The sequence below is a fragment of the Asterias amurensis genome, chromosome 5, assembly GCF_032118995.1.
Source record: "Asterias amurensis chromosome 5, ASM3211899v1".
Lineage (NCBI taxonomy): Eukaryota > Metazoa > Echinodermata > Asteroidea > Forcipulatida > Asteriidae > Asterias > Asterias amurensis.
In genome coordinates this window covers 9,274,519-9,298,300 of record NC_092652.1, presented here as the reverse complement: position 1 = coordinate 9,298,300, position 23,782 = coordinate 9,274,519, and the positions used below count along the sequence as shown (strand labels likewise).

Genomic DNA, 23,782 nt, shown 5'->3' with positions numbered 1-23,782 from the left:
AGTAGTTCCGAAAAGTTCAGGAGGGAATTTATTTTTTAATATATTGTTGGAAAATGGTTGAATCAAAACACTATGTTGACCTTGCTAATCTTTTTCTTCAAGATGGGGGGAAAAACAAAAGATTAAAAGAATTCACAATTCACTACACAACAAAACAAAAATGCAACCAGCTATAGAAAACCAATTTATGGAAGGAACTTCCAAAAGTGACACCTATCAATGTCAACCCGTGCAAGTGCATCTTTAACAATTTATCATATTGATGTGTACAAATGTTCAAGTTTATACAAAAATAGAGCTGATTAAAAAAATTAACATCTCCAGTTATAATCTGATAGATATTTTACCCAATGATATAGAAGAACAGAATATATATATATATACGAATTTTTGTTTTACCTTGTGACAATACTGAGTAACCTGTCCACTACCTGCAGCAGAATCAGATTACATTTTTTTTTCTCTTTTAGTTAAACAATTTTTTACAAACTGCATCAAAAATAAATTACCTAATTTAATGACATTCATTAATAAGCTTCAAGTTAGAATACCCTCTCATATATCTTTTATATAGACGATTCTTCAAACCGTTTGGAAGACTTTGAGATTTGATTTAAATGTACATCATAGTTAAGCCACTTAATACATCATGTTTCCACATCAAAAGGGATTTGCTTATACACATCATTGTTCGGTTTACTGGTCCCATCTGGGGAAGATATCGGTCGGTAGGAGTATAGGGCGAGACAATGGAATAGAAAGACAACTCCTTTAACAATCATTCCTAGCATCATGACGTAGACGGAGACATCGGTACGGTTATAGAACCAACACTGTCCACTCTCCTCACATTCCTTGTGCCATAATGTACAGGTTGTGTCCAAGATGTACCCAAATAAGATTGGTCCAGGGATTGCTCCTTTAAAGACAGAAAGATTAAAGGGGAAGGTATTTAATGGGCTGGATGTGCAATAATGTACAGGTTGTGTCCAAGATGTACCCAAATAAGATTGGTCCCTGGATGTGCAATAATGTACAGGTTGTGTCCAAGATGTACCCAACCCTGGATGTGCAATAATGTACAGGTTGTGTCCAAGATGTACCCAAATAAGATTGGTCCAGGGATTGCTCCTTTAAAGACAGAAAGATTAAAGGGGAAGCTATTTAATAGGCTGGATGTGCAAAGTCCGTGGATGGACTAAATGATTTTTGGGGATTATAGTCTCTTTGGATTGCTACTTTCATGACTTAACATGAACAGATTAAAGGAATGCAGTTCAAGTATGCAAAGTCTTGCAGATAATGGTAAAAAAAACACGTTTTATTAAGATCGGTCGTGGGACTGTCCCTTTAAACATGGAACGATTTAAGCAAATGTAAATGCAAATTCAGATATTCAATATGCTGGCTTAACGTTGTTCCTGTCGCTCATTTACAAATTGAAAGATTGCAGAATTTGTTAGGTTTAAGCAAGGTCTGCACATACAATAATTTTTCATGTGCTGGTTAAAAAAACAATTTGTTAAAATGTTCTCTGCATTGTCTTACCAAATGCTCTGACCAAGAAGCCATGTAATCCTAATGCATAGGCCTGCTGGCCATCTGGAACACATCTAGAGAAAAAAAATAATACAAAATACTTCAAATATCAAGGGCATACAAGGGTGAATTGTCACAGCCAAAAAAAATTCACTTCACGTGAAAATCTTGAATGGCTTAGTATTGAAAGAGAAGGTTCTTTTTTATCACACAGGGTAATGTGACTAACTTGTTCCATATTTTACTCAATGTGTGTTGCACTGTATACTCAGTACTTCCTTGAGTCATACATGTACATGTATACACACATATACATGTACATCTCTGAGTGCCGGTGGGATTCAAACCCATGACCTTTGCCATTCTAGAACACACAGCTTGCTTGTAGCTAGAGCTGGTTCAAATTCTATATCTTAGCAGCCGTTACGCCAACAGTTTTAGTTTTCTTTGTTCTATACATAAATAAATGACAGCTGTACATGTAACTTGACAAATGACTGCAAAAATATAGCTGGACAATTGTATTAACATAGCCATGGAATTGTAATAAGCAAGTTTAATTGTTTACACAATTGGTAATTGTCAAAGGCCACTGAGTATCTTCAGTGACTTGGTGTGGGCCAGCATAATGTATAACATAACAAACCTCTGAAAAGTTGGGCTCAATTGGTCATTGGGATTGCAAGAAAACAATGAAGAAAAACACGTTGCATCAAATTTTGTGCTTTCAGATGCCTGAGAAACACTTCAAGCTTGAAGCTTTTTCCCAAATTCAATTTATTTTGGTGAAAACTAACTTCTTAAAGTAACACTTTGCCTTGGATCGGTAGAGTTGAAAAGCGTTTGTAACCGTTTGTTATAAAATGCATATGGATAGAAAGATGTTGTAAAAGTAAAATACAATGACCTACACTGCCTCGAAATTGTGTGGTTTACTTTTTACCTCCTCGGCTAACACGATCGGCCATTTTATGGGAGTACAATTTTGAGAGATACTTGTGTGGATCATTGTATTCTACTTTTAAAACATCTTTCAAACCATATGCCTTTCATAACAAACGGTTTCAAACGCTTATTATAGACCAACTCATCGGATCCAAGGCAACGTGTTCCTTTAAAGCCATTGGACGCTTTCAGTATACTGTCAAAGGCCCACAACTTATATATGGAATAACAAACCTGTGAAAATTTAGGCTCAATCGGTCATCGGAGTCTGGAGAAAATAACGGGAAAATCCACCCATGTATCCGCACGTTTCGACGTGTCATGACATGTGTTTAAAATAAATCCGTAATTCTCGCTAACGAGAATTTATATTGTTTTAATGTTTTCTCAAAAAGTAAAGCATTTCATGGAATAATATTTCAAGGGAAGTCTTTCACCACTACCTTCTGTAAACCCTGTGAGTTATTTGTAAATCTGTGAACTTTTATTTTTTCTGTACCGAAAGGGTCCAATGGCTTCAAAGGATGTGGTTTCTAACAATGTTTTATAATATCAACAGCTCTCCAGTACTATTTGCCAAGTAAGTTTTTATGGTCATTTATTTTTGGAGCAATTACCAAGTTATACCCTGCCTTTAAATTATACTGGATAATAATTGGAAGTTGAAATGCATTGGGTACAATTAAGGTTGGTCACTGAACTAAAAATCAATTTAGAGATACAGTCATAATTCTGGTTGGACTTGCTCCAGCAAACAGACAAGGCTGGGGGGTCTTGTGTTTCTCGACTAAAAAATAACACTCTTTCAAAAATGATGTTTACATGTCGACTCTGATCGAGTCTCGTAAATATCTTTCTATTCTATTGAGTAACAAAGTAATCACTCATAAAGCAAATTACTCTTATTTTTAAAGGCATTGGACATTTTTGGCTATTACTCTAAATTGTTAGTAGCATAAAACTTAATTGGTAACAAGCAATGGAGAGCTGTTGATAAGTATAAAACATTGTGAGAATTGGCTCCCTCTAACGCTAATAACATAGGTTTTTCTTTTTCCACTCAAATAATAAAATACTTCAGCTGAAGCAGTTTATTGTGCATCTGAAAGCACACACATTTATGCAACAAGGGTGTTTTTAGGTCATTCTTTTGCAACTTTGATAACCAATTGAGTCCAAATTTTCACAGGTTTGTTATAATACCGGTACATCAAGTGAGAATTCTGGTTTTTGACAGTTACCAAACGTGACCAGGGCTCAATTTCACAAGGACGAGTCCTAACTGAAGATTAGTCCTAGGAGATATAAAAAGCGTATGGCTAGTCCTAACTCGAGATAAGACTATAACTCTTAAATCTTTGTGAAATCCACTCCAGTGTCTTTAAAATAGAATGTCATATTTATTGATTAACCACCAACCTTAACATGATATTGAAAGCCGGTACCCCGCTCAGAAAGTACGCAATGATAATTGCAGTAAGGAATACAATGAAGAGACCAAGCTGGCCGCAGGTCGATGGACAGAGACCTGGCGTTGCACTCCCTGTACCAGTGCCATTTAAGGAAGTACACAAACAATCATCATAAGTATTTGTCTGAAATGACATAAAAGGAGAAAAAAAGAATTGTTAAATGCCACAATGATTGGAACTTTGATGTATGAAATGATATACGTGCTCCTCATGCTGCAGTACCTGCATAGACCTTTTCACATTAATACCCTTCGCACAAGCGCTACCTGTTGAATGAGGTGCAGGCTGGTCTAGCTAGCGATCAAACTTGATCCCTAGCTAGACTGCATATTGCTCATGTACCAAGTATTTGCGATATGGTCTATGTGCGCTTATCACGCATGAATGCTTGCTTATTACTAGAAATAAAATAGTAATAATAATATTTATTCGGGCAATCACATGCTTGAACAGTTCATGCAGTGCATGTGCTTTGACAGCAATGTTGGATGGTGTGATACATACTTTGCTCATGTGCCTAGTCCTCCAATGTGGCAGAACTGCTACATTGCTATAGTAATGTGACGTTAGTAAGAATGGTTTATTGAGCCCTTGTGAACAGCACCTCATCATAATGCGCGTCTACAACTTCTGCCATTTTGGGGAGTAAAGTTGGCGGACATGACAGGCGCTTCTAGTCATTATTGGCCATGTTATGTGAGGCAACTTACAGGCACGATAAATGCCAAGCTGGCAACAACCAATCTCTCTCATACAATACAAACATTGGTTTAGCATCTATGATTATGGATTGCACATTACTCAATTGTTTTATGTGTGAGTGAGTCTTCTTCTCTTGATTCACAAACAATCTTACTTCGGCCCAAGTTCTTAGAACTGCTTGGGCAGAGATGCTCTATATTCTGAAATGTACCCCTATGTTCCAACACCCTTATGTACCAAAAATCTTGTTATTTACACATGTTAAAGATGCTATCTCAGATTTTTTGCCGATTTTACCCCAAAATTTTGATTTAAAATTCATTTTAAAGGTATTTTAAAATGGGGTTTTTTCAGGTATTTTGATGGGGGGTCGAGAAAGTTACAAGCTTTCATTTGAGCCATTGCTCGAAAAAGTCCGCCAAAAATTAGTAGCAGTGAAATAAAGTGCTCGAAATTAGTTTTTGTCAGGATCCCGACAATATATCACGTGACCAATTCTTATGTGTTTTATAAGAAACAATTTGAATTTTTGTCATGGTTCTGACCATTAAAAGTAAAAGTTAAACTTTTTTTCGTTAGAGCGGGTGATACTCTTTGAAATACCATTCTGTCAAAAAAATCAATTTTTAATGTTTGGGGCCAAAAATCTGACATTATCATCTTTAAAGCCCAGTTCATACTTCCTGCAAATGCGAAAGCGATGCAAATTTGACGTGAATTGGACAGCACAACTCTGTTTTCGCTGCAATTTTCGCAGGAGAGTTGAGCACAACTCAACCCCTGCGAGTTTTTTGTTGCCAATTTTTGCCTTCTGGTAATGATTGCAAAAATTATCCTCAAACCTTGTCATGTACAAACAAATACAAAACATAATCTTACCTTGTCATCGTAGTTAAGGCAGCCAGCATGGCAGGCACTGAAGTAGATCATTCCATTCTCACCACACACTGGTAAATAAAATTCAGTTGAGCATTCACAGGCCAAATTACAGGAGCTTTCCAGCTGAATTTCAGATAATGACCTTGGAGAGAAGGGGGAAAAATCAGATTGAAGATTTTATTACAAATAATGCCATAATGTCATTGACTAAATATAAATTAAAATTTCTAGCACAAATTTAAAAGCACAAATACAGAGATCTGTCATACATTTTGAAACCTCCCACAACTGTTCCCCAAAGTGTTACTTTGAAAAAAAATTGTAAGGCTATTGAAACTTTGAAACAGCACATCATTAAGGACATTTTTAAACTATAAAAACAAAAAAATCGTGAATATTTGATAAAAATTTCCTCTTGGTGTGGAAAGCTCTCTAAATGTACAGAATATTACATGTTAGGGGTTTACAGACTCTCTGCATCATTTCAAATAGGTATCTGAAGGTCTGGTCAAAACAAAAGCAAGTCTTTCCAAAATCGGTCTGTTGCCTCTTTCAAGAAAATGTGAAGGTGCAGAGAGACCAGTGTCTAAAATCAACTTTAGGTCGCCGTTTTGGTGACCGGGTCAACCAAGCTTAGAGTCAACAAGTGTAGGTTTAAATACCAATTCAAGACACTCATCAACAAAGGAAACCTGATAATAAGACTTGACCTCTGTTTCTGGTTACATTATTCATTTAAGCATTTTGTCCAACTGATATTCATGTTCGGCTATGTAAAATTGTTGCACAAATTTGTCTGCACTCTGTAAAATGGGGTTTCTTTATATGAAAGCATCCTTATCAAAAGTTTTAATCCTGTTTAAAAAAAAGTGGTTTTTTTTTAACTATTTGCATCATATAAAAATGTGAATTTTATTAATAACAAATTACTATGGGTGTTTATATTTTCATTAACTTTGTATTAATAGCATTTTAAAAGGGAAGATTTGATTTCATAGAACACTAAGCCTATAAATTTTGTTCCGAGTTCCTTTTTGTTTTTATATTGTGCACGAGAATTGCATAGTCTTTAGAGATGTTTTAAGAAATGAAACAATGGCTGATAGCAAGGGAAAACTTGTTCATACTCTATGAACATCATACTTGGTGGCTGGCACTATAAATGCCTGCACTCGGATGACTTGATCTTTAGAACGATTGACTAACTAAATCGTACCCATTTCCTTGGTAGTTTTTGAAAACGCCAGCAAGTGGTATCTCTTCACATCTGAGAAGCAAACCCAGCATGAGGATACCGTCTACAGCCGTAGCGATGATGCAGAGTTTCAGCAGCCCTGGTATCTTCATGTTAAAGCGTTTGATCAACCAGCCACTGAACAAAACTGAACCACCTCCTGCAACTGTTGCAATCACACCTATGAAAGATGACAATTGCGTATAAGTATATATACATGTACAGCTGTTATGCATATTAATTAGGAGCAGTATTAAGGTTTGAAACACTGCTCTTTAGGTTATTAGTTCCCTGTTTGACATTCAAAACTTTTCACAGATTTGTTATTTTATGCATATTAGGTTGGGATACACTAAGTGAGAATACTGGTCTTTGACATTACATGTGTTACCAAAGGTGTCCAGTGCCTTTAAACTACTGTTTTAGCTTGATTGGAGGCAGGGGGTTGGACAGGTTGCTCCATTCTCAGTGATACTTACCAACTATAAGGCTTGCATCACCAGAACTGACTCCGAACTGACTCTCAAGAAACTTGGGTAAAAAGGCCTCCGAGCCAGACAGGAAGATGAAGTCTGCCGTCAAGGCAACATTTAGCAGCATGTATGTAGGGTTCCTGAGTAAAAGTTTGGTGGCTGTGGGCATGTCGCGCCAAGTCAGACCAAAGTCTGCCTTGCTGACGATTTCAGCACCAGATTTAGCGTGTGCTTGGGACACACGGTCTGCTCGCAATTTTTTAGTTTCTGTGAAAAGCATACAAAATAAGAAAAACCATTTAGCAACAAGTACCATTAACCATTAACTCAACAAGTACGCCTAAATTTAAATTAAGCTGTTCGTTAATGTTTTCCAGAACACATAATTTTTGAAGACTAGATTCAAATAAGATTTTGCTACAAAAGAAATTGTGAACCACATAATAACATTTGTTTTTACCCTACATGAATGTTCTTTTAAACACAGTATAATATTTAGTACTTTCCCGAGGTCTGTGGACACAAATTCACAGGCATATCTCTCAGGTGAGATGTGAACCCACCTTTGCACTGCTAGAACAGATGTCTAACACTAGACCACACTGATCTAGCCCGGTGGCTAGAGGCAGTTGGAATCGGTGTTAGCAAAGCAAATCCCAACCGAGTGATTTGCCCGTGGATTGTTTTCACAGAAATTGGGAAAGTACTGAATTATTTACAGTGCTTCAAACACTGTGAGGGGGAAACATAATTTATATGCTTTATCCCAATGCATAGGTATCATCTATTACTTCACATAAAGCGTATAAATATGGCTGTGCTTGCCCAGTTTGCCATAATCTCTTTTCTACCCAACCTGGGGTTTTTTTTCTTCCGGCTTTTATTGGCCAGCTTCTCTTCCTCAAAAATGTCCTTGGCCCGATGCCAATCCTGGACCAAATTCATGTTTCATGTGACTGGGACAGCTCAGGAAATAATCAACACAGTTTTCAATGACAGACTTGAATCAATAACCAAAGGTTTGATCAACTCATGAACTTCCCCCCATTATTATTCGGAAGACTTAATAATAGTAATAAAACGGAAATTTATATTGCGCAGTTACCTATATAAATATACTCTACTGCGCATTACAAGGAATACAAAAAATGCAGAGAAAAAATGAAAAAAACAAATACACAAGAAAGAATTAAAGACACCAGACACTATGTGATTGTCAAAGACCAGTCTCCTCACTTGGTGTATCTCAATCACTGATCTCAATATATGCATAAAATAACAAACCTGTGAAAATTTGAGCTCAATTGGTCGTAGGAGTTGCGAGATAACTATGAAAGAAAAAAACACTGTTGTCACACAAAGTTGTGTGTTTTCAGATGCTTGATTTCGAGACCTCAAGTTTTAAACTTGAGGTCTCGAAATCAAATTCGTGGAAATTACTTATTTCTCGTAAACTACGTCACTTCATAGGGAGCCGTTTTTCACAATGTTTTATACTATCAACCTCTCCCCATTACTCGTTACCAAGTGAGGTTTTATGCTGATAATTATTTTGAGCAATTACCAATAGTGTCAACTGCCTTTAAATGGGTTATATAAGCAAATAGGTTGTTAACTTAGATTTAAATAACTTACCCGGGAGTTCTACGGGGAAACAACTCATCGGTACAGCTATAATAAGAGCAAGTATTGAGCAGAGAAGAAAGCCTAGCCACCATGCCCCAACCCACTCTCTGTTTGAAGAATCTATGGGCAGACTGCAGAAGGATGAAATAAGTAAGATATTACTGTAATAACTGTCATCCAAGAATGAATACTGCTGAATCAAAATAAAATATTACTCTAGAAAAGCACTTTCATTTTATTACTTACTGAGCAACAAAATATATCAGTTTTGATTTCATTATGCAGTGGATGTAGTTCTTTCATCCGATAAGTGCATAACTGCATAATTATCTGCAGAATTAACCTTAGCTTTAGATAAAAAGTGTATGATATTTAAAAAAGCACCATTATTCCAATATTATTATTATTACTCCAATACTAGGCCTATGCTGCACTACGTCACGTATAATGGACATTATTGTATAAAGTGGGCATCATATAGACATAATACACAACAATTTATAACTGTAATAAATACCAAGCATTCCAATAATGGAAATAATGGAAACTTGATTATGCACAGTTAACTATACATTAGCTTCACCATGCTTTGCTTAACTTTTCAATTTAGAACAGTGTAATTAAACCAAGGTAATTATGAGCAACACAAGAGCAACAAATACTCCTGGGGTTTTTTTTTTGCACATAACGAGATTGTTCCTTTATAGCAGTCTAAAGTCTGCTAGCTTGATGCATTCCTCCATGCTTGATGTAAAACACTTGTTGTTTCGTTAATGCATGACCACTGTGCGAAGAATATGCTAAGGTAATATATGACTCATTCAACGTGATATATTCTGCAGGAGACAGTATAACACACTGCCATTCAAATATAAAAAATGAACCATGTATGCAGATAAACAATATTCAATTCAATTTTCAATTTCAATTCATTAAGGTTTATTAAAAATATCACAAAATACACGACAGAAGTTAAAAAGACTTAAATTGGTGTGTTTACATTCAAGCATGATAAGAGGGGAATATAATATTTATGTGATGTTACTAGACAGTTTGATCATTTGGTGTTTTTATTTAACCACTCGGTCACGATGAGGCAAAATAGCTGACATTCTGATATAAAACGATTCTTCTTGGATAACTACCCAAGTGAAATTTGTAAAAATATTGTTCTGAACTGTGAAGCTTATTTCACCAGACACCTCCACAAAATGTCTGGAAAGTTATCTGTATATACCTGCTGCAATTGATTTGTTCTGACTGCTTTATGTCCTCATTTTATTTTATCATAAGCCAATGGTAAAATACAACTTTCGCCAGAATATTTCATACTATTTGAAAAATCATAGGGCGCCCAGAATTGGTATAGAATGATAAAGTTTGTCTAAATTGTACAAAAGTTGTCTATAAGATAAATAAAAAACTACCCTCCAAGTCGATGAATTATTTTCTAAACCTTACCTTGCCTGATCTATTTCGATGAAGTCTGTGAATAACTTATCAAGTATGAGACCTGCTAACGTAAATCCTATGGCTGGACCCAAAGCACAGCAAAACGCATAGATACCTTTTCAGCAACACAACAAAGACAAAAGAAGAATTACAATTCGTTATGTTCGAATAACTCAATTTATTTTAAGTCAATTTGTGTTTTATATTGTATTTGTTTCACCACAATGCCGAAGTTCAAAGGTTAACTTTTTCCTGGCGATTCAAAATCCTGAATGTTAACATCGGATTGAAAGTGTCTGGAATTCGAACTCTTTGTTTGTTCGGATTATATTTCAAACCAACCTGTTGAAATCAAACTTAGGAAACAGCAGGGGGGAAAAGGTTTTCATTTTATCGATCGGATTTGTTACTTTGCATTCACTTCCGTACATGCTTGCAATCCAATTACGTGTTATTTTGGGGTCTTCAATTTCTTTGATAATGGTTGATTGATTGATTTTTCTTCTAGGGGGGGGGGGAGTGCTTCGACTCAAGTGTTTCCCGATTTTTATTTTATTTTAGGAGTGCCACTCGTATAAACTATAAAACCAGTGATCTCGAAAGAAATTTTTCATCGATAGAACAATTTTAAAAAATGACAACAACTTTAATAACGATGCGGATGACGACAGCGATAGAAAAAAATAGTGTTATAATATTAACATCACAACAACAACTTTCTAAATATTAACAACAATTTATAGCAAATTTGTTTCTTACCTATAACTATTTTAAAGCAAAGTTTTTTCTTACCTATATAAAGTCCAACTGACTCCATTTTAACGCTTTCGTCAATGAAGGCTGGTCCAAGTGAGTACACTGGCGCCGAGGCTATCCCAAAGAAAAGATTTGCCAAAATAAAAACATACCAGTACCGCGATAAACTCGTGATGCTGGTTTCGGTGTCCGGGAGGCATTCCACCGGTACCTCAGCCGGGTTTTCATCAGTCTTATGTGAGCAGACACCGCTCTGATTGCTGACTGTGAACTGGTAAAGATCAGTTGTGAAGTGTGGCAAGGCAAAGACGAAAGACCCTGCCGCTAGACTGATCAAACCGAGGGCAAGCCATAGCGGTCGATTACCTCGTGCTCCGCAGTAACCCACCATGACCAACAAGATGGCGGCAATGAGATCGAAAAATGATGGTAGTAGTCCTAGATGAGAGCTTGACAGTTCGAAACGTCTTTCTAAGCTACTCACGGAAGAATTTACGAGTCCATTTACAGCCATGCCTTGGATGATTGCAAAGAAACATATGCAGAACAACAGCCACGGAGCAGTGTTGAATCTCTGTAGACATTTTGGTTGCCATGAACCCCAACCACACCGAAGATTGCTATCGGGGTACGATAGCTTGACTCCAGGTTCGTAGCGTTCTAGTTCCGACCCCTGGCGCGCCATACGAGCGGGATCTTCTGCCGTCTCCTCCGCCATTGCAGGCGAGTTCGCGTTTACCTCAAAATCTTTCTTTGCCGCCATTACCTGCTCCTGCTTGAAACAATAAATTAGTGGAGTGATAGAAGATATGCTAAGACTATCAAGTTCGGGTTGAAGAAACTTTTGAGAGAGCATAAGGAAGTGACTCACAGAACTATTATCACGTCCTAGAATTCGACATGTCTGATGTCTAAGTTCCTGAAAGCAAGACTGACATGACACTCTTGAGCTAGAGGGCTTCTCGATGTCAGCCCGTAGTTTGAACTTTCTTGTCAATTAATATCGGGGTCTTCAAGGAAGTGCCATGCGGCATATTTGTTAAGAGTGCTTTAGATTCATGGCCGTTTGTTATTTTGGCTAACAACGTTTGATATCGTTGAGTCAGTGTTGTGACAGAATAACAGACAATGTTATTTTCAGGTTTATTGAGGAAACAGATAAACGTCCTGAATTGTCTATTTTTATTAATTCTTTAAACATCCGCCCGCGTTGTAATTTTCCGTCAGCAATAATACTTTACAAACCAGGCTCCAGGCACATTGCTTGTAGGTTTCATGTTTTTAATACAATCAGCAATGCCATAGTCCCATGATCTTTGGCCATTAATAGGTATATTGAATTGTATTTGGAAACATAATAGCCATGCTTATCCTTAAAGGAACACGTTGCCTTGGATCGGTCGAGTTGGTCTTTGAAAAGCGTTTGTTAAAATATGCATATGGGTAGAAAGATGCTGTAAAAGTAGAATACAATGATCCACACAAACATGCCTCGAAATTGCACGGTTTTCCTTTTACCTCGTCGACTAACACGGTCGGCCATTTATGGGAGTCAAATTTTTGACTCCCATAAATGGCCGACCGTGTTAGTTCGCACAGTAAAAAAAAAAAACCACGCAATTTCGAGGCAAACTTGTGTGGATCATTGTATTCTACTTTTGAATTATCTTTCTAATCATATGCATTTTATAACAAACGGTTACAAACGCTTGTTTATAGACCAACTCGTCCGATCCAAGGCAACGTGTTCCTTTAATATAGTTGTCAAATCGGATATTGCATTATATACAACCCTCCAAAATTAAAGGCATGTGGACACTATTGGTAATCACCCATATTTATTGGCATAAACCTTATGATAACGTATAATTGGGAGAGGTTGATAGTAAATAAAACATTGTGAGAAACGGCTCCCTCTGAAGTAACGCAGTTTTCGAGAAAGAATTAATTTTACACGAATTTGATTTCGAGACCTCGAAATTAGATTTTGAGGTCCGAAATCAAGCATCTGAAAGCACACAACTTCGTATGATAAGGGTGTGGGTTTTTTCTTTCATGGCTATCTCGCAACTTCGACGACCAAGTGAGCTCATTTCATAGGTTTGTTATTTTGTGCATATGTTGAGATACGCCAAGTAAAAGTAAGAAGACTGGTCTTTGACAATTACCATTAGTGTCTTTAACAGATTGTTTGTGATCAATCAGGAAAAGGTTGGTGTAGACACACCATCGTTTAAAACTTGTCCATAAGGATTAATATTGTGTACTTGCATATATGACCTATATACCAGTACTGCCTAATAAAATCCATTCGCAGTCTTACGGTCGCCGCGGCATAAGTATGTGCGTTATTTAAAAGATTAAGTTTATCCAACTTTTGTAAACTATAGGATAAGTTTGCAGTTTTCAGTTTTGTCATGGGGTTACTTGTAATAGTATAACCATGGAGTGATTAAATAAAAACAAATTTGACACCACTTACTGAGTCCACACACCCAAAAATGTGGGTGTGTGGAAAGTGCATGATGTCAAATTATTCTTATTATCAATCACATAGTGGTAACTGGAACAGGATCGTAACCCTGACGGTGTCACTTTGGTACATGGTAGGCCAATTTGTTCACAGAAAAAAGTAAAGACGACATTAGCCAACTTGCGGACGTGTGTTTCGTGTCAATTATTTTCATTTCAGATAACACGCAAACAATTATTGTCATTTTACTAGGCAACTGTCACCACAGTGCACCTGGTGGGCCTATTGAGGTGAAAATTGGGCTGTGAAAGTTTGTGAAAGTTTTTAAAAGTGTTAGCTGAGCCCTATGTGCCATTATGACCCAACATACATACATTCACACACAGAAGCCTTAAAGAAAAGCAGCTCGCGAGCACACAATAGATTGGGTAAAAAATACCATTTTGTGATAAAATTTTGTTGAAAACACTGATGGTCAGATTTTGAATATTTTCTATAAATCTATCAATACAATTTTTGCTTCAGTTAGTTGGACTCGCTTGAAAAACAGCTGTCTCAACTTTTGCTTGTGTAGAAAAAAAGAAATCACATGCACTCCAATATAATCGAACAACACTAACTTGAACACCGAGTTTATGTCTTTACAGCGCTGGTCATTTTTGGTATTTACTCAAAATAAAAAAATAAAAACTGACTTGGTCAAACGAGCAATGAAGAGCTGTTGACAGTTATAAAACATTGTGAGAAACGGCTTGATCATATAAATGATTCCGGAGACCTCAGCTGAGGTCTCGAATTCAAGCACGGAAAGCACAAAACTTGTTTCTTCCATTATACTCTGGCAACTTCGAGACGACCAATTATTGAGTTCAAATTTTACAGGTTTGTTATTTTATGCATTATGTTGAGATACACACAGTGAGAAGACTGGTCTTTGACAATTATCAGTGTCGGTGCATTTTAAAGGTATAACTATGTTGTTTCAGGGCAATTAAAGTCAATGTTTATCCATACAAAACACAAAATTTGGGCCTATACTTGAACAGCAGTGACTTTACTTCACATGAAGCGGTATCCCCCCCTTTCTTCCTCTCATCAATGTAGGTCAATTACTTACTGACTTTTCAACCAACAGCAGTTGAGGCATCTGTTCTATCGCTGTTTCCTATACCCTGGATTGGTCGTGGTATGGAGTGCTATCGAAAAGCACCGAGCAGGGTCAAAAATGTTTCCAACTGTATCCCCCTCAATGTCGGTCATATTATATCCCAATAACTGAACAGAAAGGCTAACATAATGTATATCAGAGACTTTGATCAGGAATTTGGACTTATTTACAAAGTGTCGAAATCATGAACAAATGTGCCATTTCCTGGTCTACGGTGTTCTTGACAAATACATTAGGCCCGTTTCGCTAAACGCCGTTTGAAAACATTTCCGTATCCTGTCACCTCTCCACCTCTTATTTTCGAGAAGAATATCTTATTTGAGTAAATTAGATACTAATTTATTTCATAATAAAATAAATGAAAAAGTGCTAGCAGGATATACGGACATTTCCCCCAGTAAATCATCAACTCTTGTTGAGGTTAACTGTAGTTTTATCGTGACAATTTTGGTATCCTATTTCGATTGAAGTGTTTAATAGTCACCCAATTGGCCTGGGGCGGATTTAACCACCAGCCCTATACTAACAAACTTGGAAACCTACCTTTCTCGCCACACCGTTTAACACATCCATTCGTGCTTTGTGGGTTTGTTTTCCATCCACTAAACTGCTGTGATGGGCGCCGTTTTATATCATGATAAACGCAACAAATGCAGACGGTTCAAATCCAACCAAAATCTACTCGTTGCCACGCACGTATCTATATACGGTTGTTCGTGTGCATGATGTGGCATGATCACGGGGAATTATTACATGAAACCCGAACTACTCATGCGGAAAATACAATACCAAGAACCTCTCGAACTAACTGTTGTCAACTGCCAGATCTGAACAACAAAAAACAAAACTATAGAAAGCACGTATACATAGGAAGCTACGGGGATTTGTGTCGACTGTGTACAGCCTAACACCAGTGCACACCTTAACATCTGGTACAGGGAGCTCTCGTCCTCTTTATTGATATGTAAATTTCAATGACAACCATGAAAAGGAATTTTATTTGCTACAGGAAAAAAATAGGCGTTTGAGTGGATGTGCCTTTGGCTGTACATTAAACTACATCCGTCATCCCCGTTCGAAACATTCGAGTTTAAAACCCAGATTGGTGAAACAGGGGATGATTTCCAGACCAGTTTGCAACATGTGGCCAAGTTTGTCATATAGATTAAAACTCATCCATAATGCAAAATAACGGGTTTAGTGACACTGTTTAAAATGTAGGTTTTCTGGAATAAATTAAATACATTTCTCAGGGACAGCACTCGTTCATATTGCAAAAGTGTCTATTTCGGAGTAAGGGAGTTATTGAATAAACTTCACAGGGTCATTTTAGCATCCACTGCCTGCCAAAGATTGCACTTCAACATCTCCCTGACCTTTTTTTATTCGAAAGTTTGAGTGAAAGAAAATCGTTTTGCCTCTGGTCTGTCACTGACCCGAGACCTCCGGTGCCATTGTTTGGTATCTGACAGAATGATAATTTTTAACCTTCAGTCTATATTAATAATATCAATTGTGCTCTACCATTATGAATTGTTTGAAGTTTGGGTCAACAGAATTCCGTTCTGATAAAGTCCGGTGTTGTATACTGACTGAATACGTCATTGAACTTTTAAAATATTGGCCTCTGTATGGTTGGTTGAGGTTTCAGAATCGATCGTGGTCTGACGAACTGGCGGACATTAATCGTTTGAGGATATTGGGGTAAATTTGAATGATGATACAATGGTGTCAGTCAGCCAAACGGCAGACTAGTGAATATACATCACGGGGGTCAATGGACCGTGTTGTGCCACGGGGGCCTCCAATGGTGTGCAATGGTATTAACCTTTTTTCAACCCAATCGCATACAGCGAAAAAGTTGATTCTTGTTAACACATAAACAAGCGAAACCTGCAATTCTAAGGAAATATATGAATGCTCAATACTTATGTACGGTTAGTCAAATAGATTATTTTAATCTTTAAGAAGATTATAAATTTTGATCCGTATCAAAACACAAAAGAAGGAAATACTAGAACCGCCGAAGCCGAAACTAGAAAAGCGCCGACGCTTTATGACATTTTTTGTCAATATTGGAGCACACGAAAAAGTACATCGGCGCAACACAGACATTGTACTGGAACCCTTGTCACTCGATTGATGGAACGAAAATGGGCTGAACTTCCACAAATGCTTAGCAAAGTCACCAAACAAACAGGAAACAAACAGCAACAAACGTTTTGTTTTAGATGTTATTTTATTATTATTATTTTATGTTGGGGTTCTGAGTCATTAAAATACGTCAAAGTGTTCATATTTGTCACATCTACCAAAACTATACAATCAAAATAGTTCTTTAAAACTAAATCATATAAAGTTGCCCTAACAACTTTATAATAGAATTATATTTAAACGGCACAAACGACTATATTCAAAATTCAAAATTGTATTTTAATTAGTCAGATGTTATTGAAATTATTAATATTTTATGTTGGTATTCTAAGTCGTTATAATACGTCAAAGTGTTCAATATTTGTCACAAACCTCAACTCTGTACCTTTTATATAAGTTCCAAAAAACCCTATTACAATCACAATAGTTCTTTTGAAACTTCATCATTGTATTTTAGTCAGCATGTTGGTTGCTTACGTTTACTTACATCTTAGTCTTTATGGGTGTTTTTTTTCTATAGAGATACATTATCTACATTTGTTTACCAAATTATGAATCTGAAAACTTATGTTTTTTTTAACTATTTAAATTATAAAAATATTGCTATATAAGTGGCTCTGGAAGACATGTTGGGCACAAAGCGAGGGGCCTACTTGGTATCAATCAGAATGTGGAACGTTGTTGACGAGGTGTTCTTGCCCTGACACAGTCACGCATTGGTCTGCCTCAGGATGCACCACATAGGCACAAATTCATGCGCCAAACTTATTATCGCAAATGATGTTAGACACTCAAATTCTTTTGCATTATAACTTCTTAGGTCGTGCATAATTGTGTAGGACTAATGGTAACAACTTATCACAAACTGGGGTCTGTGCTTCAACTTTTCAGGACACTTCGATAAATTTAGTCTTTAAAAGTGGATAAGTGCTTCACGAAAACTGACTTCAAGTCAGTTTGGGAGAAAGCACATTATTTCTATGTGTTTTTCTGGTGTAACTAGCAAAAATTCCAAACGGCTGACCGCTAGAAATTGTAAAGAAATCTGAAGTGTAGTTGTGCGGAATCATATTCGTTTTGTTTTCAAGAGGCTGAGAGACTCTGATTAAAGCCTTTTTTTGCTAAAAGGTAGTTTATTTATTGTGGTGCACCCCTCCAGAGGGCCGGACTGTGTCTCAATTTCCGAGGCTCCCTCTGTCGTCGATGGTTGTCTAACCGGACATTATTCGTTTGACGAACTCTGGGGATAAAAAAAGGTGTATATTCAATCATTACTTTTTGTTACACTTGCTGAGCTCATTGAAGCAGAATATTGTATAATTTTCGTTCTTCATACGACCGTAATTGATAGCTGTCTTTTTATTAGATATAAATATCGCACAGTATTATTTGCATAATACCTATTCAATTATATTCATCGTTAATATTTCATGTGGATTTAGGAATAACTGTGAAACCGTTCAACAAAACTGGCATACTAGACATACAGATCTGTGTGTGAAAGCATAATAGTTACGAACCATACTTGCAAAGGGTTTAATAACGTAACTACTGTTAACTATACATGGGAAATTAATTCTTAAACATTTCGGTCAATACAACGCATATAAATTAGGCATCAACTTGAAAGGGTTGAAGGCATATAACATATAAAGGAATGTTATGCATTTGGTTTATGGTGTTCACAATAATACCTTAAATTTCTACCATAGCAGCGTTGTAGTCCCAGTAATATATTTAGGTTAATTTCATAGACAGACTTTAAAACTACGGCACAATACAATACAAAAATGATGACTTGTTGCACATTAACTAACGCCATAAGCTTATAATGTAATGCAAATCCATTCGTTAAAAAATGGAAATTGTTTCGTGCAACCTTGACGGTGGCGCCAGGGTAATAAAATATGCAATTAAAGGTTCATTTAATTTTTTGGATGTGCTTTTTTCAGAATTGAATTATTGCATATTATAATGACCAGCGGGTGTTCTCAACGAAAGTGTAAGGGAGAAACAATTAAAGCTTAGACATAGGACATACCTGGATAATTCACCATTCCTTTTGCGTCTGTAAAAGACTTCAGTAATTTGTCAACCTCTTCCTCTGTCATTTGTTCTCCTGCAAGAAAATAGTACTCAAAGTTTTAATTAATAATAATTATTATCAACAAGTTTTTTTCAAATTCTTAAATAAATCCGTGCGAAAGTCGTATATGAATGGAATTCAAGCAAGAAACATTGATTTAATTGAAATAATAACAATGTTAATCAATTGAATAAATCAGAAATATAAAAGCATTGTCTTTTAAATGGCTTCCCGGTCACATTCAATTTCATAAACAAACGCAATCCCATATTCAAATTTACGCATTTCCCCCTAACCCACTCAACCCATCTCAATCTAGAGTTTCATTTTCCAATATTATTGTTGTCATGCACACATTAACTCGTTTTTCTCATTCAGATTCCTTTCAGTCGATCTGTTTTATTTAAAGACACTGGACACTGATGGTGATAGTCAAAGACCAGTCTTCTCACTTGGTTTACCTCAACATAAAATGCATGAAATAACAAACCTGTAAAATTTGAGCTCAATTGGTCATCGAAGTTGCGAGATAATAATGAAAGAAAAAACACCCCTGTCACAAGTTGTGTGCTTTCAGATGCTTGATTTAGAGACCTCAAATTCTAAACTTGAGGTCTCGATATCAAATTCGTGGGAAATAACTTCTTTCTCGAAAACTACTCCACTTCAGAGGGAGCTGTTTCTCAAAATGTGTTATACTACCAACCACTCCCCATTACTCATTACCAGTATGGTTTTATGCTAATAATTATTTTGAGTAATTACCAATAGTGTCCACTACTGCCTTTAAAGCCATTCAAGGCTACCCTTTGCCCATTCTCAAAAAGAATGTTTTGTATGTTTTACACTCATGATAAAATTGAATGGATGCCACCAGGTCTTGCTGGTGGCTTTTTAAGAAACTGAATGATCTCATTTGACCAGTGAATGCTAAAAGGGTGATATTGATTTACTCCTTTTGACTGTTGCATGCCGAATAACCGGAGCAGTCCCTTTCAACACAGAAACTGAATGACCCTGTTTTAAAAACGAATTTTACTTTTCGGTTGAAATTGGCTGGGAAAACCAATCAGGCAGTTGATATCGAGTTCGTACCTAAACTAGTGAGAACATGGCGTAGTTCCGAGGCGGGAACCAGATTATTCCGATCCCGATCAAGCATCTGTAAGCCTTCGGTGAACTCTGTTGCTGTTCCTTTGGTCTGTGCCGTCGAGAGCAGAGAAGCGTGCAGGGGCAAGAACTCGTCAAACGAAAGGCGTTTTCCTGCAGCAGAGAATACATTTTGAAGTCAAAAGTTTGCCCAATAGGAAAGTTTGTTACTCTGCCGAAGTAGTCAAACAAGATGCCATTGTCAAACACTTAAGATATCATTCACATTTAATTACCTTTTGTCAAATTGTTGTGCATTGGGTCAAGCAATTGCTCAAAGAATCCGATGCACATTGGCTAATAATATTTAAAGTATTCCTTCGAGTAGTCAATCTGCAAATGTGTCTTTTAACTGTAATAATTGGCAAAATTACTTTCGTTTATATTTTTATCCTGTTACATATGCGCCGAAGGCCAAGCCTAGCCTATAAGCTGCGTTACAAAAAACGCAAATCGTCACGATAACCCAGTCTTGTAAACCTTTTCCCCCGTTCTTTAACAGTTGCACAGGTTGTCTGAACATGCTCCTTGTTACACAAGCTACTTCATTCGAGACCACACCCTTCCTATCCCAAAAGGGCAGGTATATGATTTGTCACATCACATGGTGCAGAGACATGGTCTATCCCTCCGTCGTCTTGAGAAAAACACTAAGGTTGACAGAAGGAGGGCCATGGAAAGAATAGGAGTTCAAAAATGACAGGGAGAAAATGAGGACAAGAATACAATACAGGTTGAAGGATATTATTCAGAACATTTAAGAAGTGGCGCTGGGCAGGTAGCCTTGCAATTACAACAGTGCGAAACTACAGTACAAGAAACCAAAATAGATAAAGAGGGGGACAAAACAGAAGATGGCGAGATGAACTAAGAACAAATGGGGCAATGCTTGGCAACAAACATCTCTGGATATAAAGTGATGACTTGGTGTAGAGTCTGTCCTCCTTTTGGGGTGAAATGTATTTCCTCCTTTTGGAGTGAAATGTCTTTCCTCCTTTTGGAGTGAAATGATCTAGTAAGAAGACCCAAGCATAGTTTGTAGACAGTGTGGAGGCCACTTTAACATATTTTTTCATAAACCTCTTATGAGCTCATGCATATTATGCCCGAGAGGAAATGTATAAAAATAATGCTTAATGTAATAACTTGCTTACTGCAAATCCCCAGTAATGAAACATGAGCTGGGGCTTGGAAACTGATACTAGATGTTTAAAAAAAACATGTAGGCAAATTTATTTTAAATTCATGATTTGTTTTTGTCATGAAATTTCCCATTCACTTGACATTTGTAAAGTATGGTGCTAAATCCTGATCTTTACGTGGTTATTAGCCTAGGGATGGATTTTTGTCTTCGATTCTCATTTTGACATTTTGATGACTCGAAATGTATCTCACCAGCGAATCCTTTTGAGATTGCGTCCACTTCCGCTGCCGATGGATTGAGCCCACATGCCCGCAGTGCATCTCCTAACTCATCGGGACCGATATTTCCATCCCCTCGCTTGTCGTATAATGCAAACTTTGTTTGAAAATCTAGTTGAATATGGATAAATAACAAAGTACGGTTAAAGACACTGGACACTATTGGTAATTGCCAAAGACCAGTCTTCTCACTTGGTGTATCTGAACATAATGCATAAAATAACAAACCTGTGAAAATTTGAGTTGATTGGTCGTCAGAGTTGCGAGATAATAATGAACGAAAAAACAACACCTTTTTGTTGTCACACAAAGTTGTGTGCTTTCAGATGCTTGATTTCGGGACCTCAAATTGTAAACTTGTCTTCTTTCTCGAAAACCACGTCAGTTCAGAGGGAGCCGTTTCTCACAATGTTTTATATTATCAACCTCTCCCCATTACTCGTTACCAAGTAAGGTTTTATGCTAATAATTATTTTGAGTAATTACCAATAACGTCCACTGCCTTTAAGCCATAGTTTTTTAAAAGATCAAATGAAGACTATGGCAAAGATTGCGTCACCATAATGATGAATGTATGAAAAAAGAGACAAAAATGCATTGAAACGACAATATAAAAATATTTTAAATTAGTTGTGATGCTTAGATCTAAGCATTTGAAATACAAATCTACAGATGGTTGAATTTTAAACCTTAAATTTAAATGGTCCCTCACAATCCTTTTGGATTCACTTTAAATTCCCTCCCATTTAGAGCTTTCCATCCCAACCCTTTGCCTGTCAATGAGCATGACAGCTCGGTCCGTGCGTTATATAAGGGTATTTTTTCAACAAAAAAACACAATGTCCACAGATTTACATTAATCTTACACAGTTTGAAGATTATGATAGTAAAGAGCTTCCCTTGAAATTTTACTTACTGAAGTGTAGTTTTTGAAAAAAGACTAAAAGTAATAATTTCCGTCTCAGTTTTAGCATGTAAAAACGTATTAACCAGTTCTGCTATGGTTTTGGTATAATAAAATAACTGGTTAAGTGGATTTTACACGTTAAAATAATTTTGGTCTCATGAGACCAAAATTATTTTGTGACTTGTTCAACTCAATTCTCAAAACTACACAACCTTAGTTAGTAATATTTGAAGGGAAGCTTTCCACTATCATTATCTTCAAACCCCGAAAGTTTAATGTAAATCTGTGGAAAATTTGAAAAAGTACCCGAATCCTTTAATGTGCATCTCATCCATACGGATGAGATTGCTGAACATACATGTAGCATAGGGCCTGGTTGTAAATCACAGAATGCATCTTCGAAGGTCAAACGTCTTGTGTTACTCTTCTTCGGTCACGGTCACAAAGAGAGTAAAAATTACTCGGTAATTTTACAGCATGCTTGTTATCCTACTTCTGAAAGGCTCACGGGGGATACTTGTTATCCTGTTAGTAATATACATGCCATTGGTTGCCTGATTTTGTCCGGGCCAGTGTGACAGGAGATTCGGTGTCCCATAATTTACCGGGACACCGGCTCACTCATGTTTATCTTGTTAATGCGGAAGGGGCACCGGGCGGGCTGTTAGAGTGAACCCATTTTTTCCCCATAAAAGTGAAAAGGTTTTATCATAAACTTGGGTTTGGTCCCTGCTATTTTGTTTAGAGCACAGTCGCAATAAAGTATAAGAAGGCATATACACACAGCATAACAATATAGCAATGCGCATTATATTTGTTGAAATAGTGAAAGTGAAAAACAAACTTACCATTTAATTGTGTTTTCGAGTATGACTGAAATAAAAGGATAGAAATAGTTTATAAATTCACCATGAAAGCTCTTTCTAACATCCACACAAATAGTTTTATATACAAAACTGCAAGTGTAACTCACCATTTTGTGTTGTTTGCGACCACTGCACTAGTGTAGTTGGGAGCTGTCTCTACACGCATACCTTATGGTGAAACGTGTGCTCCATAACAATAGATTCGATCATGCGTGACGTTACACACCCTTTGAAAACAGTCTGTCAACAACAGTGTACATACACAGTAACTGTATGTACACTACAAATAAAATGCGAGGTATGTTTGCGATGAATGAAAATTTTACCTCAGTATGTAGCATTGTATATACACTTTTTTTTCTGGTGTCGCATGCAATTATGTCCTCTATGCAATACTATCCGGAGGACATTATTACATATGTAATAATGTCCGCCGGACGGTTTTGCATATGCAATCGTGTCGCCCGGACGCTGCTGCA

At 36.8% G+C, this 23,782-nt stretch overlaps 2 protein-coding genes across 3 annotated transcripts; both read right to left on the bottom strand.

Moving 5' to 3' along the window:
- Window positions 1-23: 23 nt before the first annotated feature.
- LOC139937122 (solute carrier organic anion transporter family member 4A1-like) lies at window positions 24-15,554 on the bottom strand. Of its 2 annotated transcripts, none has more exons than XM_071932126.1 (10): window positions 15,263-15,554; window positions 11,115-11,853; window positions 10,332-10,437; window positions 8,880-9,001; window positions 7,251-7,511; window positions 6,754-6,952; window positions 5,538-5,679; window positions 3,904-4,079; window positions 1,549-1,613; window positions 24-919 (listed from the first exon to the last, which is right to left on the bottom strand). In XM_071932126.1, the coding sequence occupies exons 1-10, from the start codon at window positions 15,290-15,292 to the stop codon at window positions 648-650; spliced, it is 2,112 nt and encodes a 703-aa protein (XP_071788227.1). In that variant the 5' UTR covers window positions 15,293-15,554; the 3' UTR covers window positions 24-647. The 2 variants fall into 2 exon arrangements, with proteins under 2 accessions (XP_071788227.1, XP_071788228.1); XM_071932127.1 differs by having other exon boundaries at window positions 11,115-11,850; window positions 15,263-15,553.
- A 1,408-nt stretch (window positions 15,555-16,962) lies between these two features.
- On the bottom strand, window positions 16,963-23,516 carry LOC139937429 (myosin light chain 3, skeletal muscle isoform-like). Its single transcript, XM_071932570.1, has 6 exons — window positions 23,411-23,516; window positions 23,286-23,310; window positions 21,504-21,641; window positions 20,055-20,222; window positions 18,915-18,992; window positions 16,963-18,113 (listed from the first exon to the last, which is right to left on the bottom strand). The coding sequence occupies exons 1-6, from the start codon at window positions 23,411-23,413 to the stop codon at window positions 18,085-18,087; spliced, it is 441 nt and encodes a 146-aa protein (XP_071788671.1). The 5' UTR covers window positions 23,414-23,516; the 3' UTR covers window positions 16,963-18,084.
- Window positions 23,517-23,782: the final 266 nt, after the last annotated feature.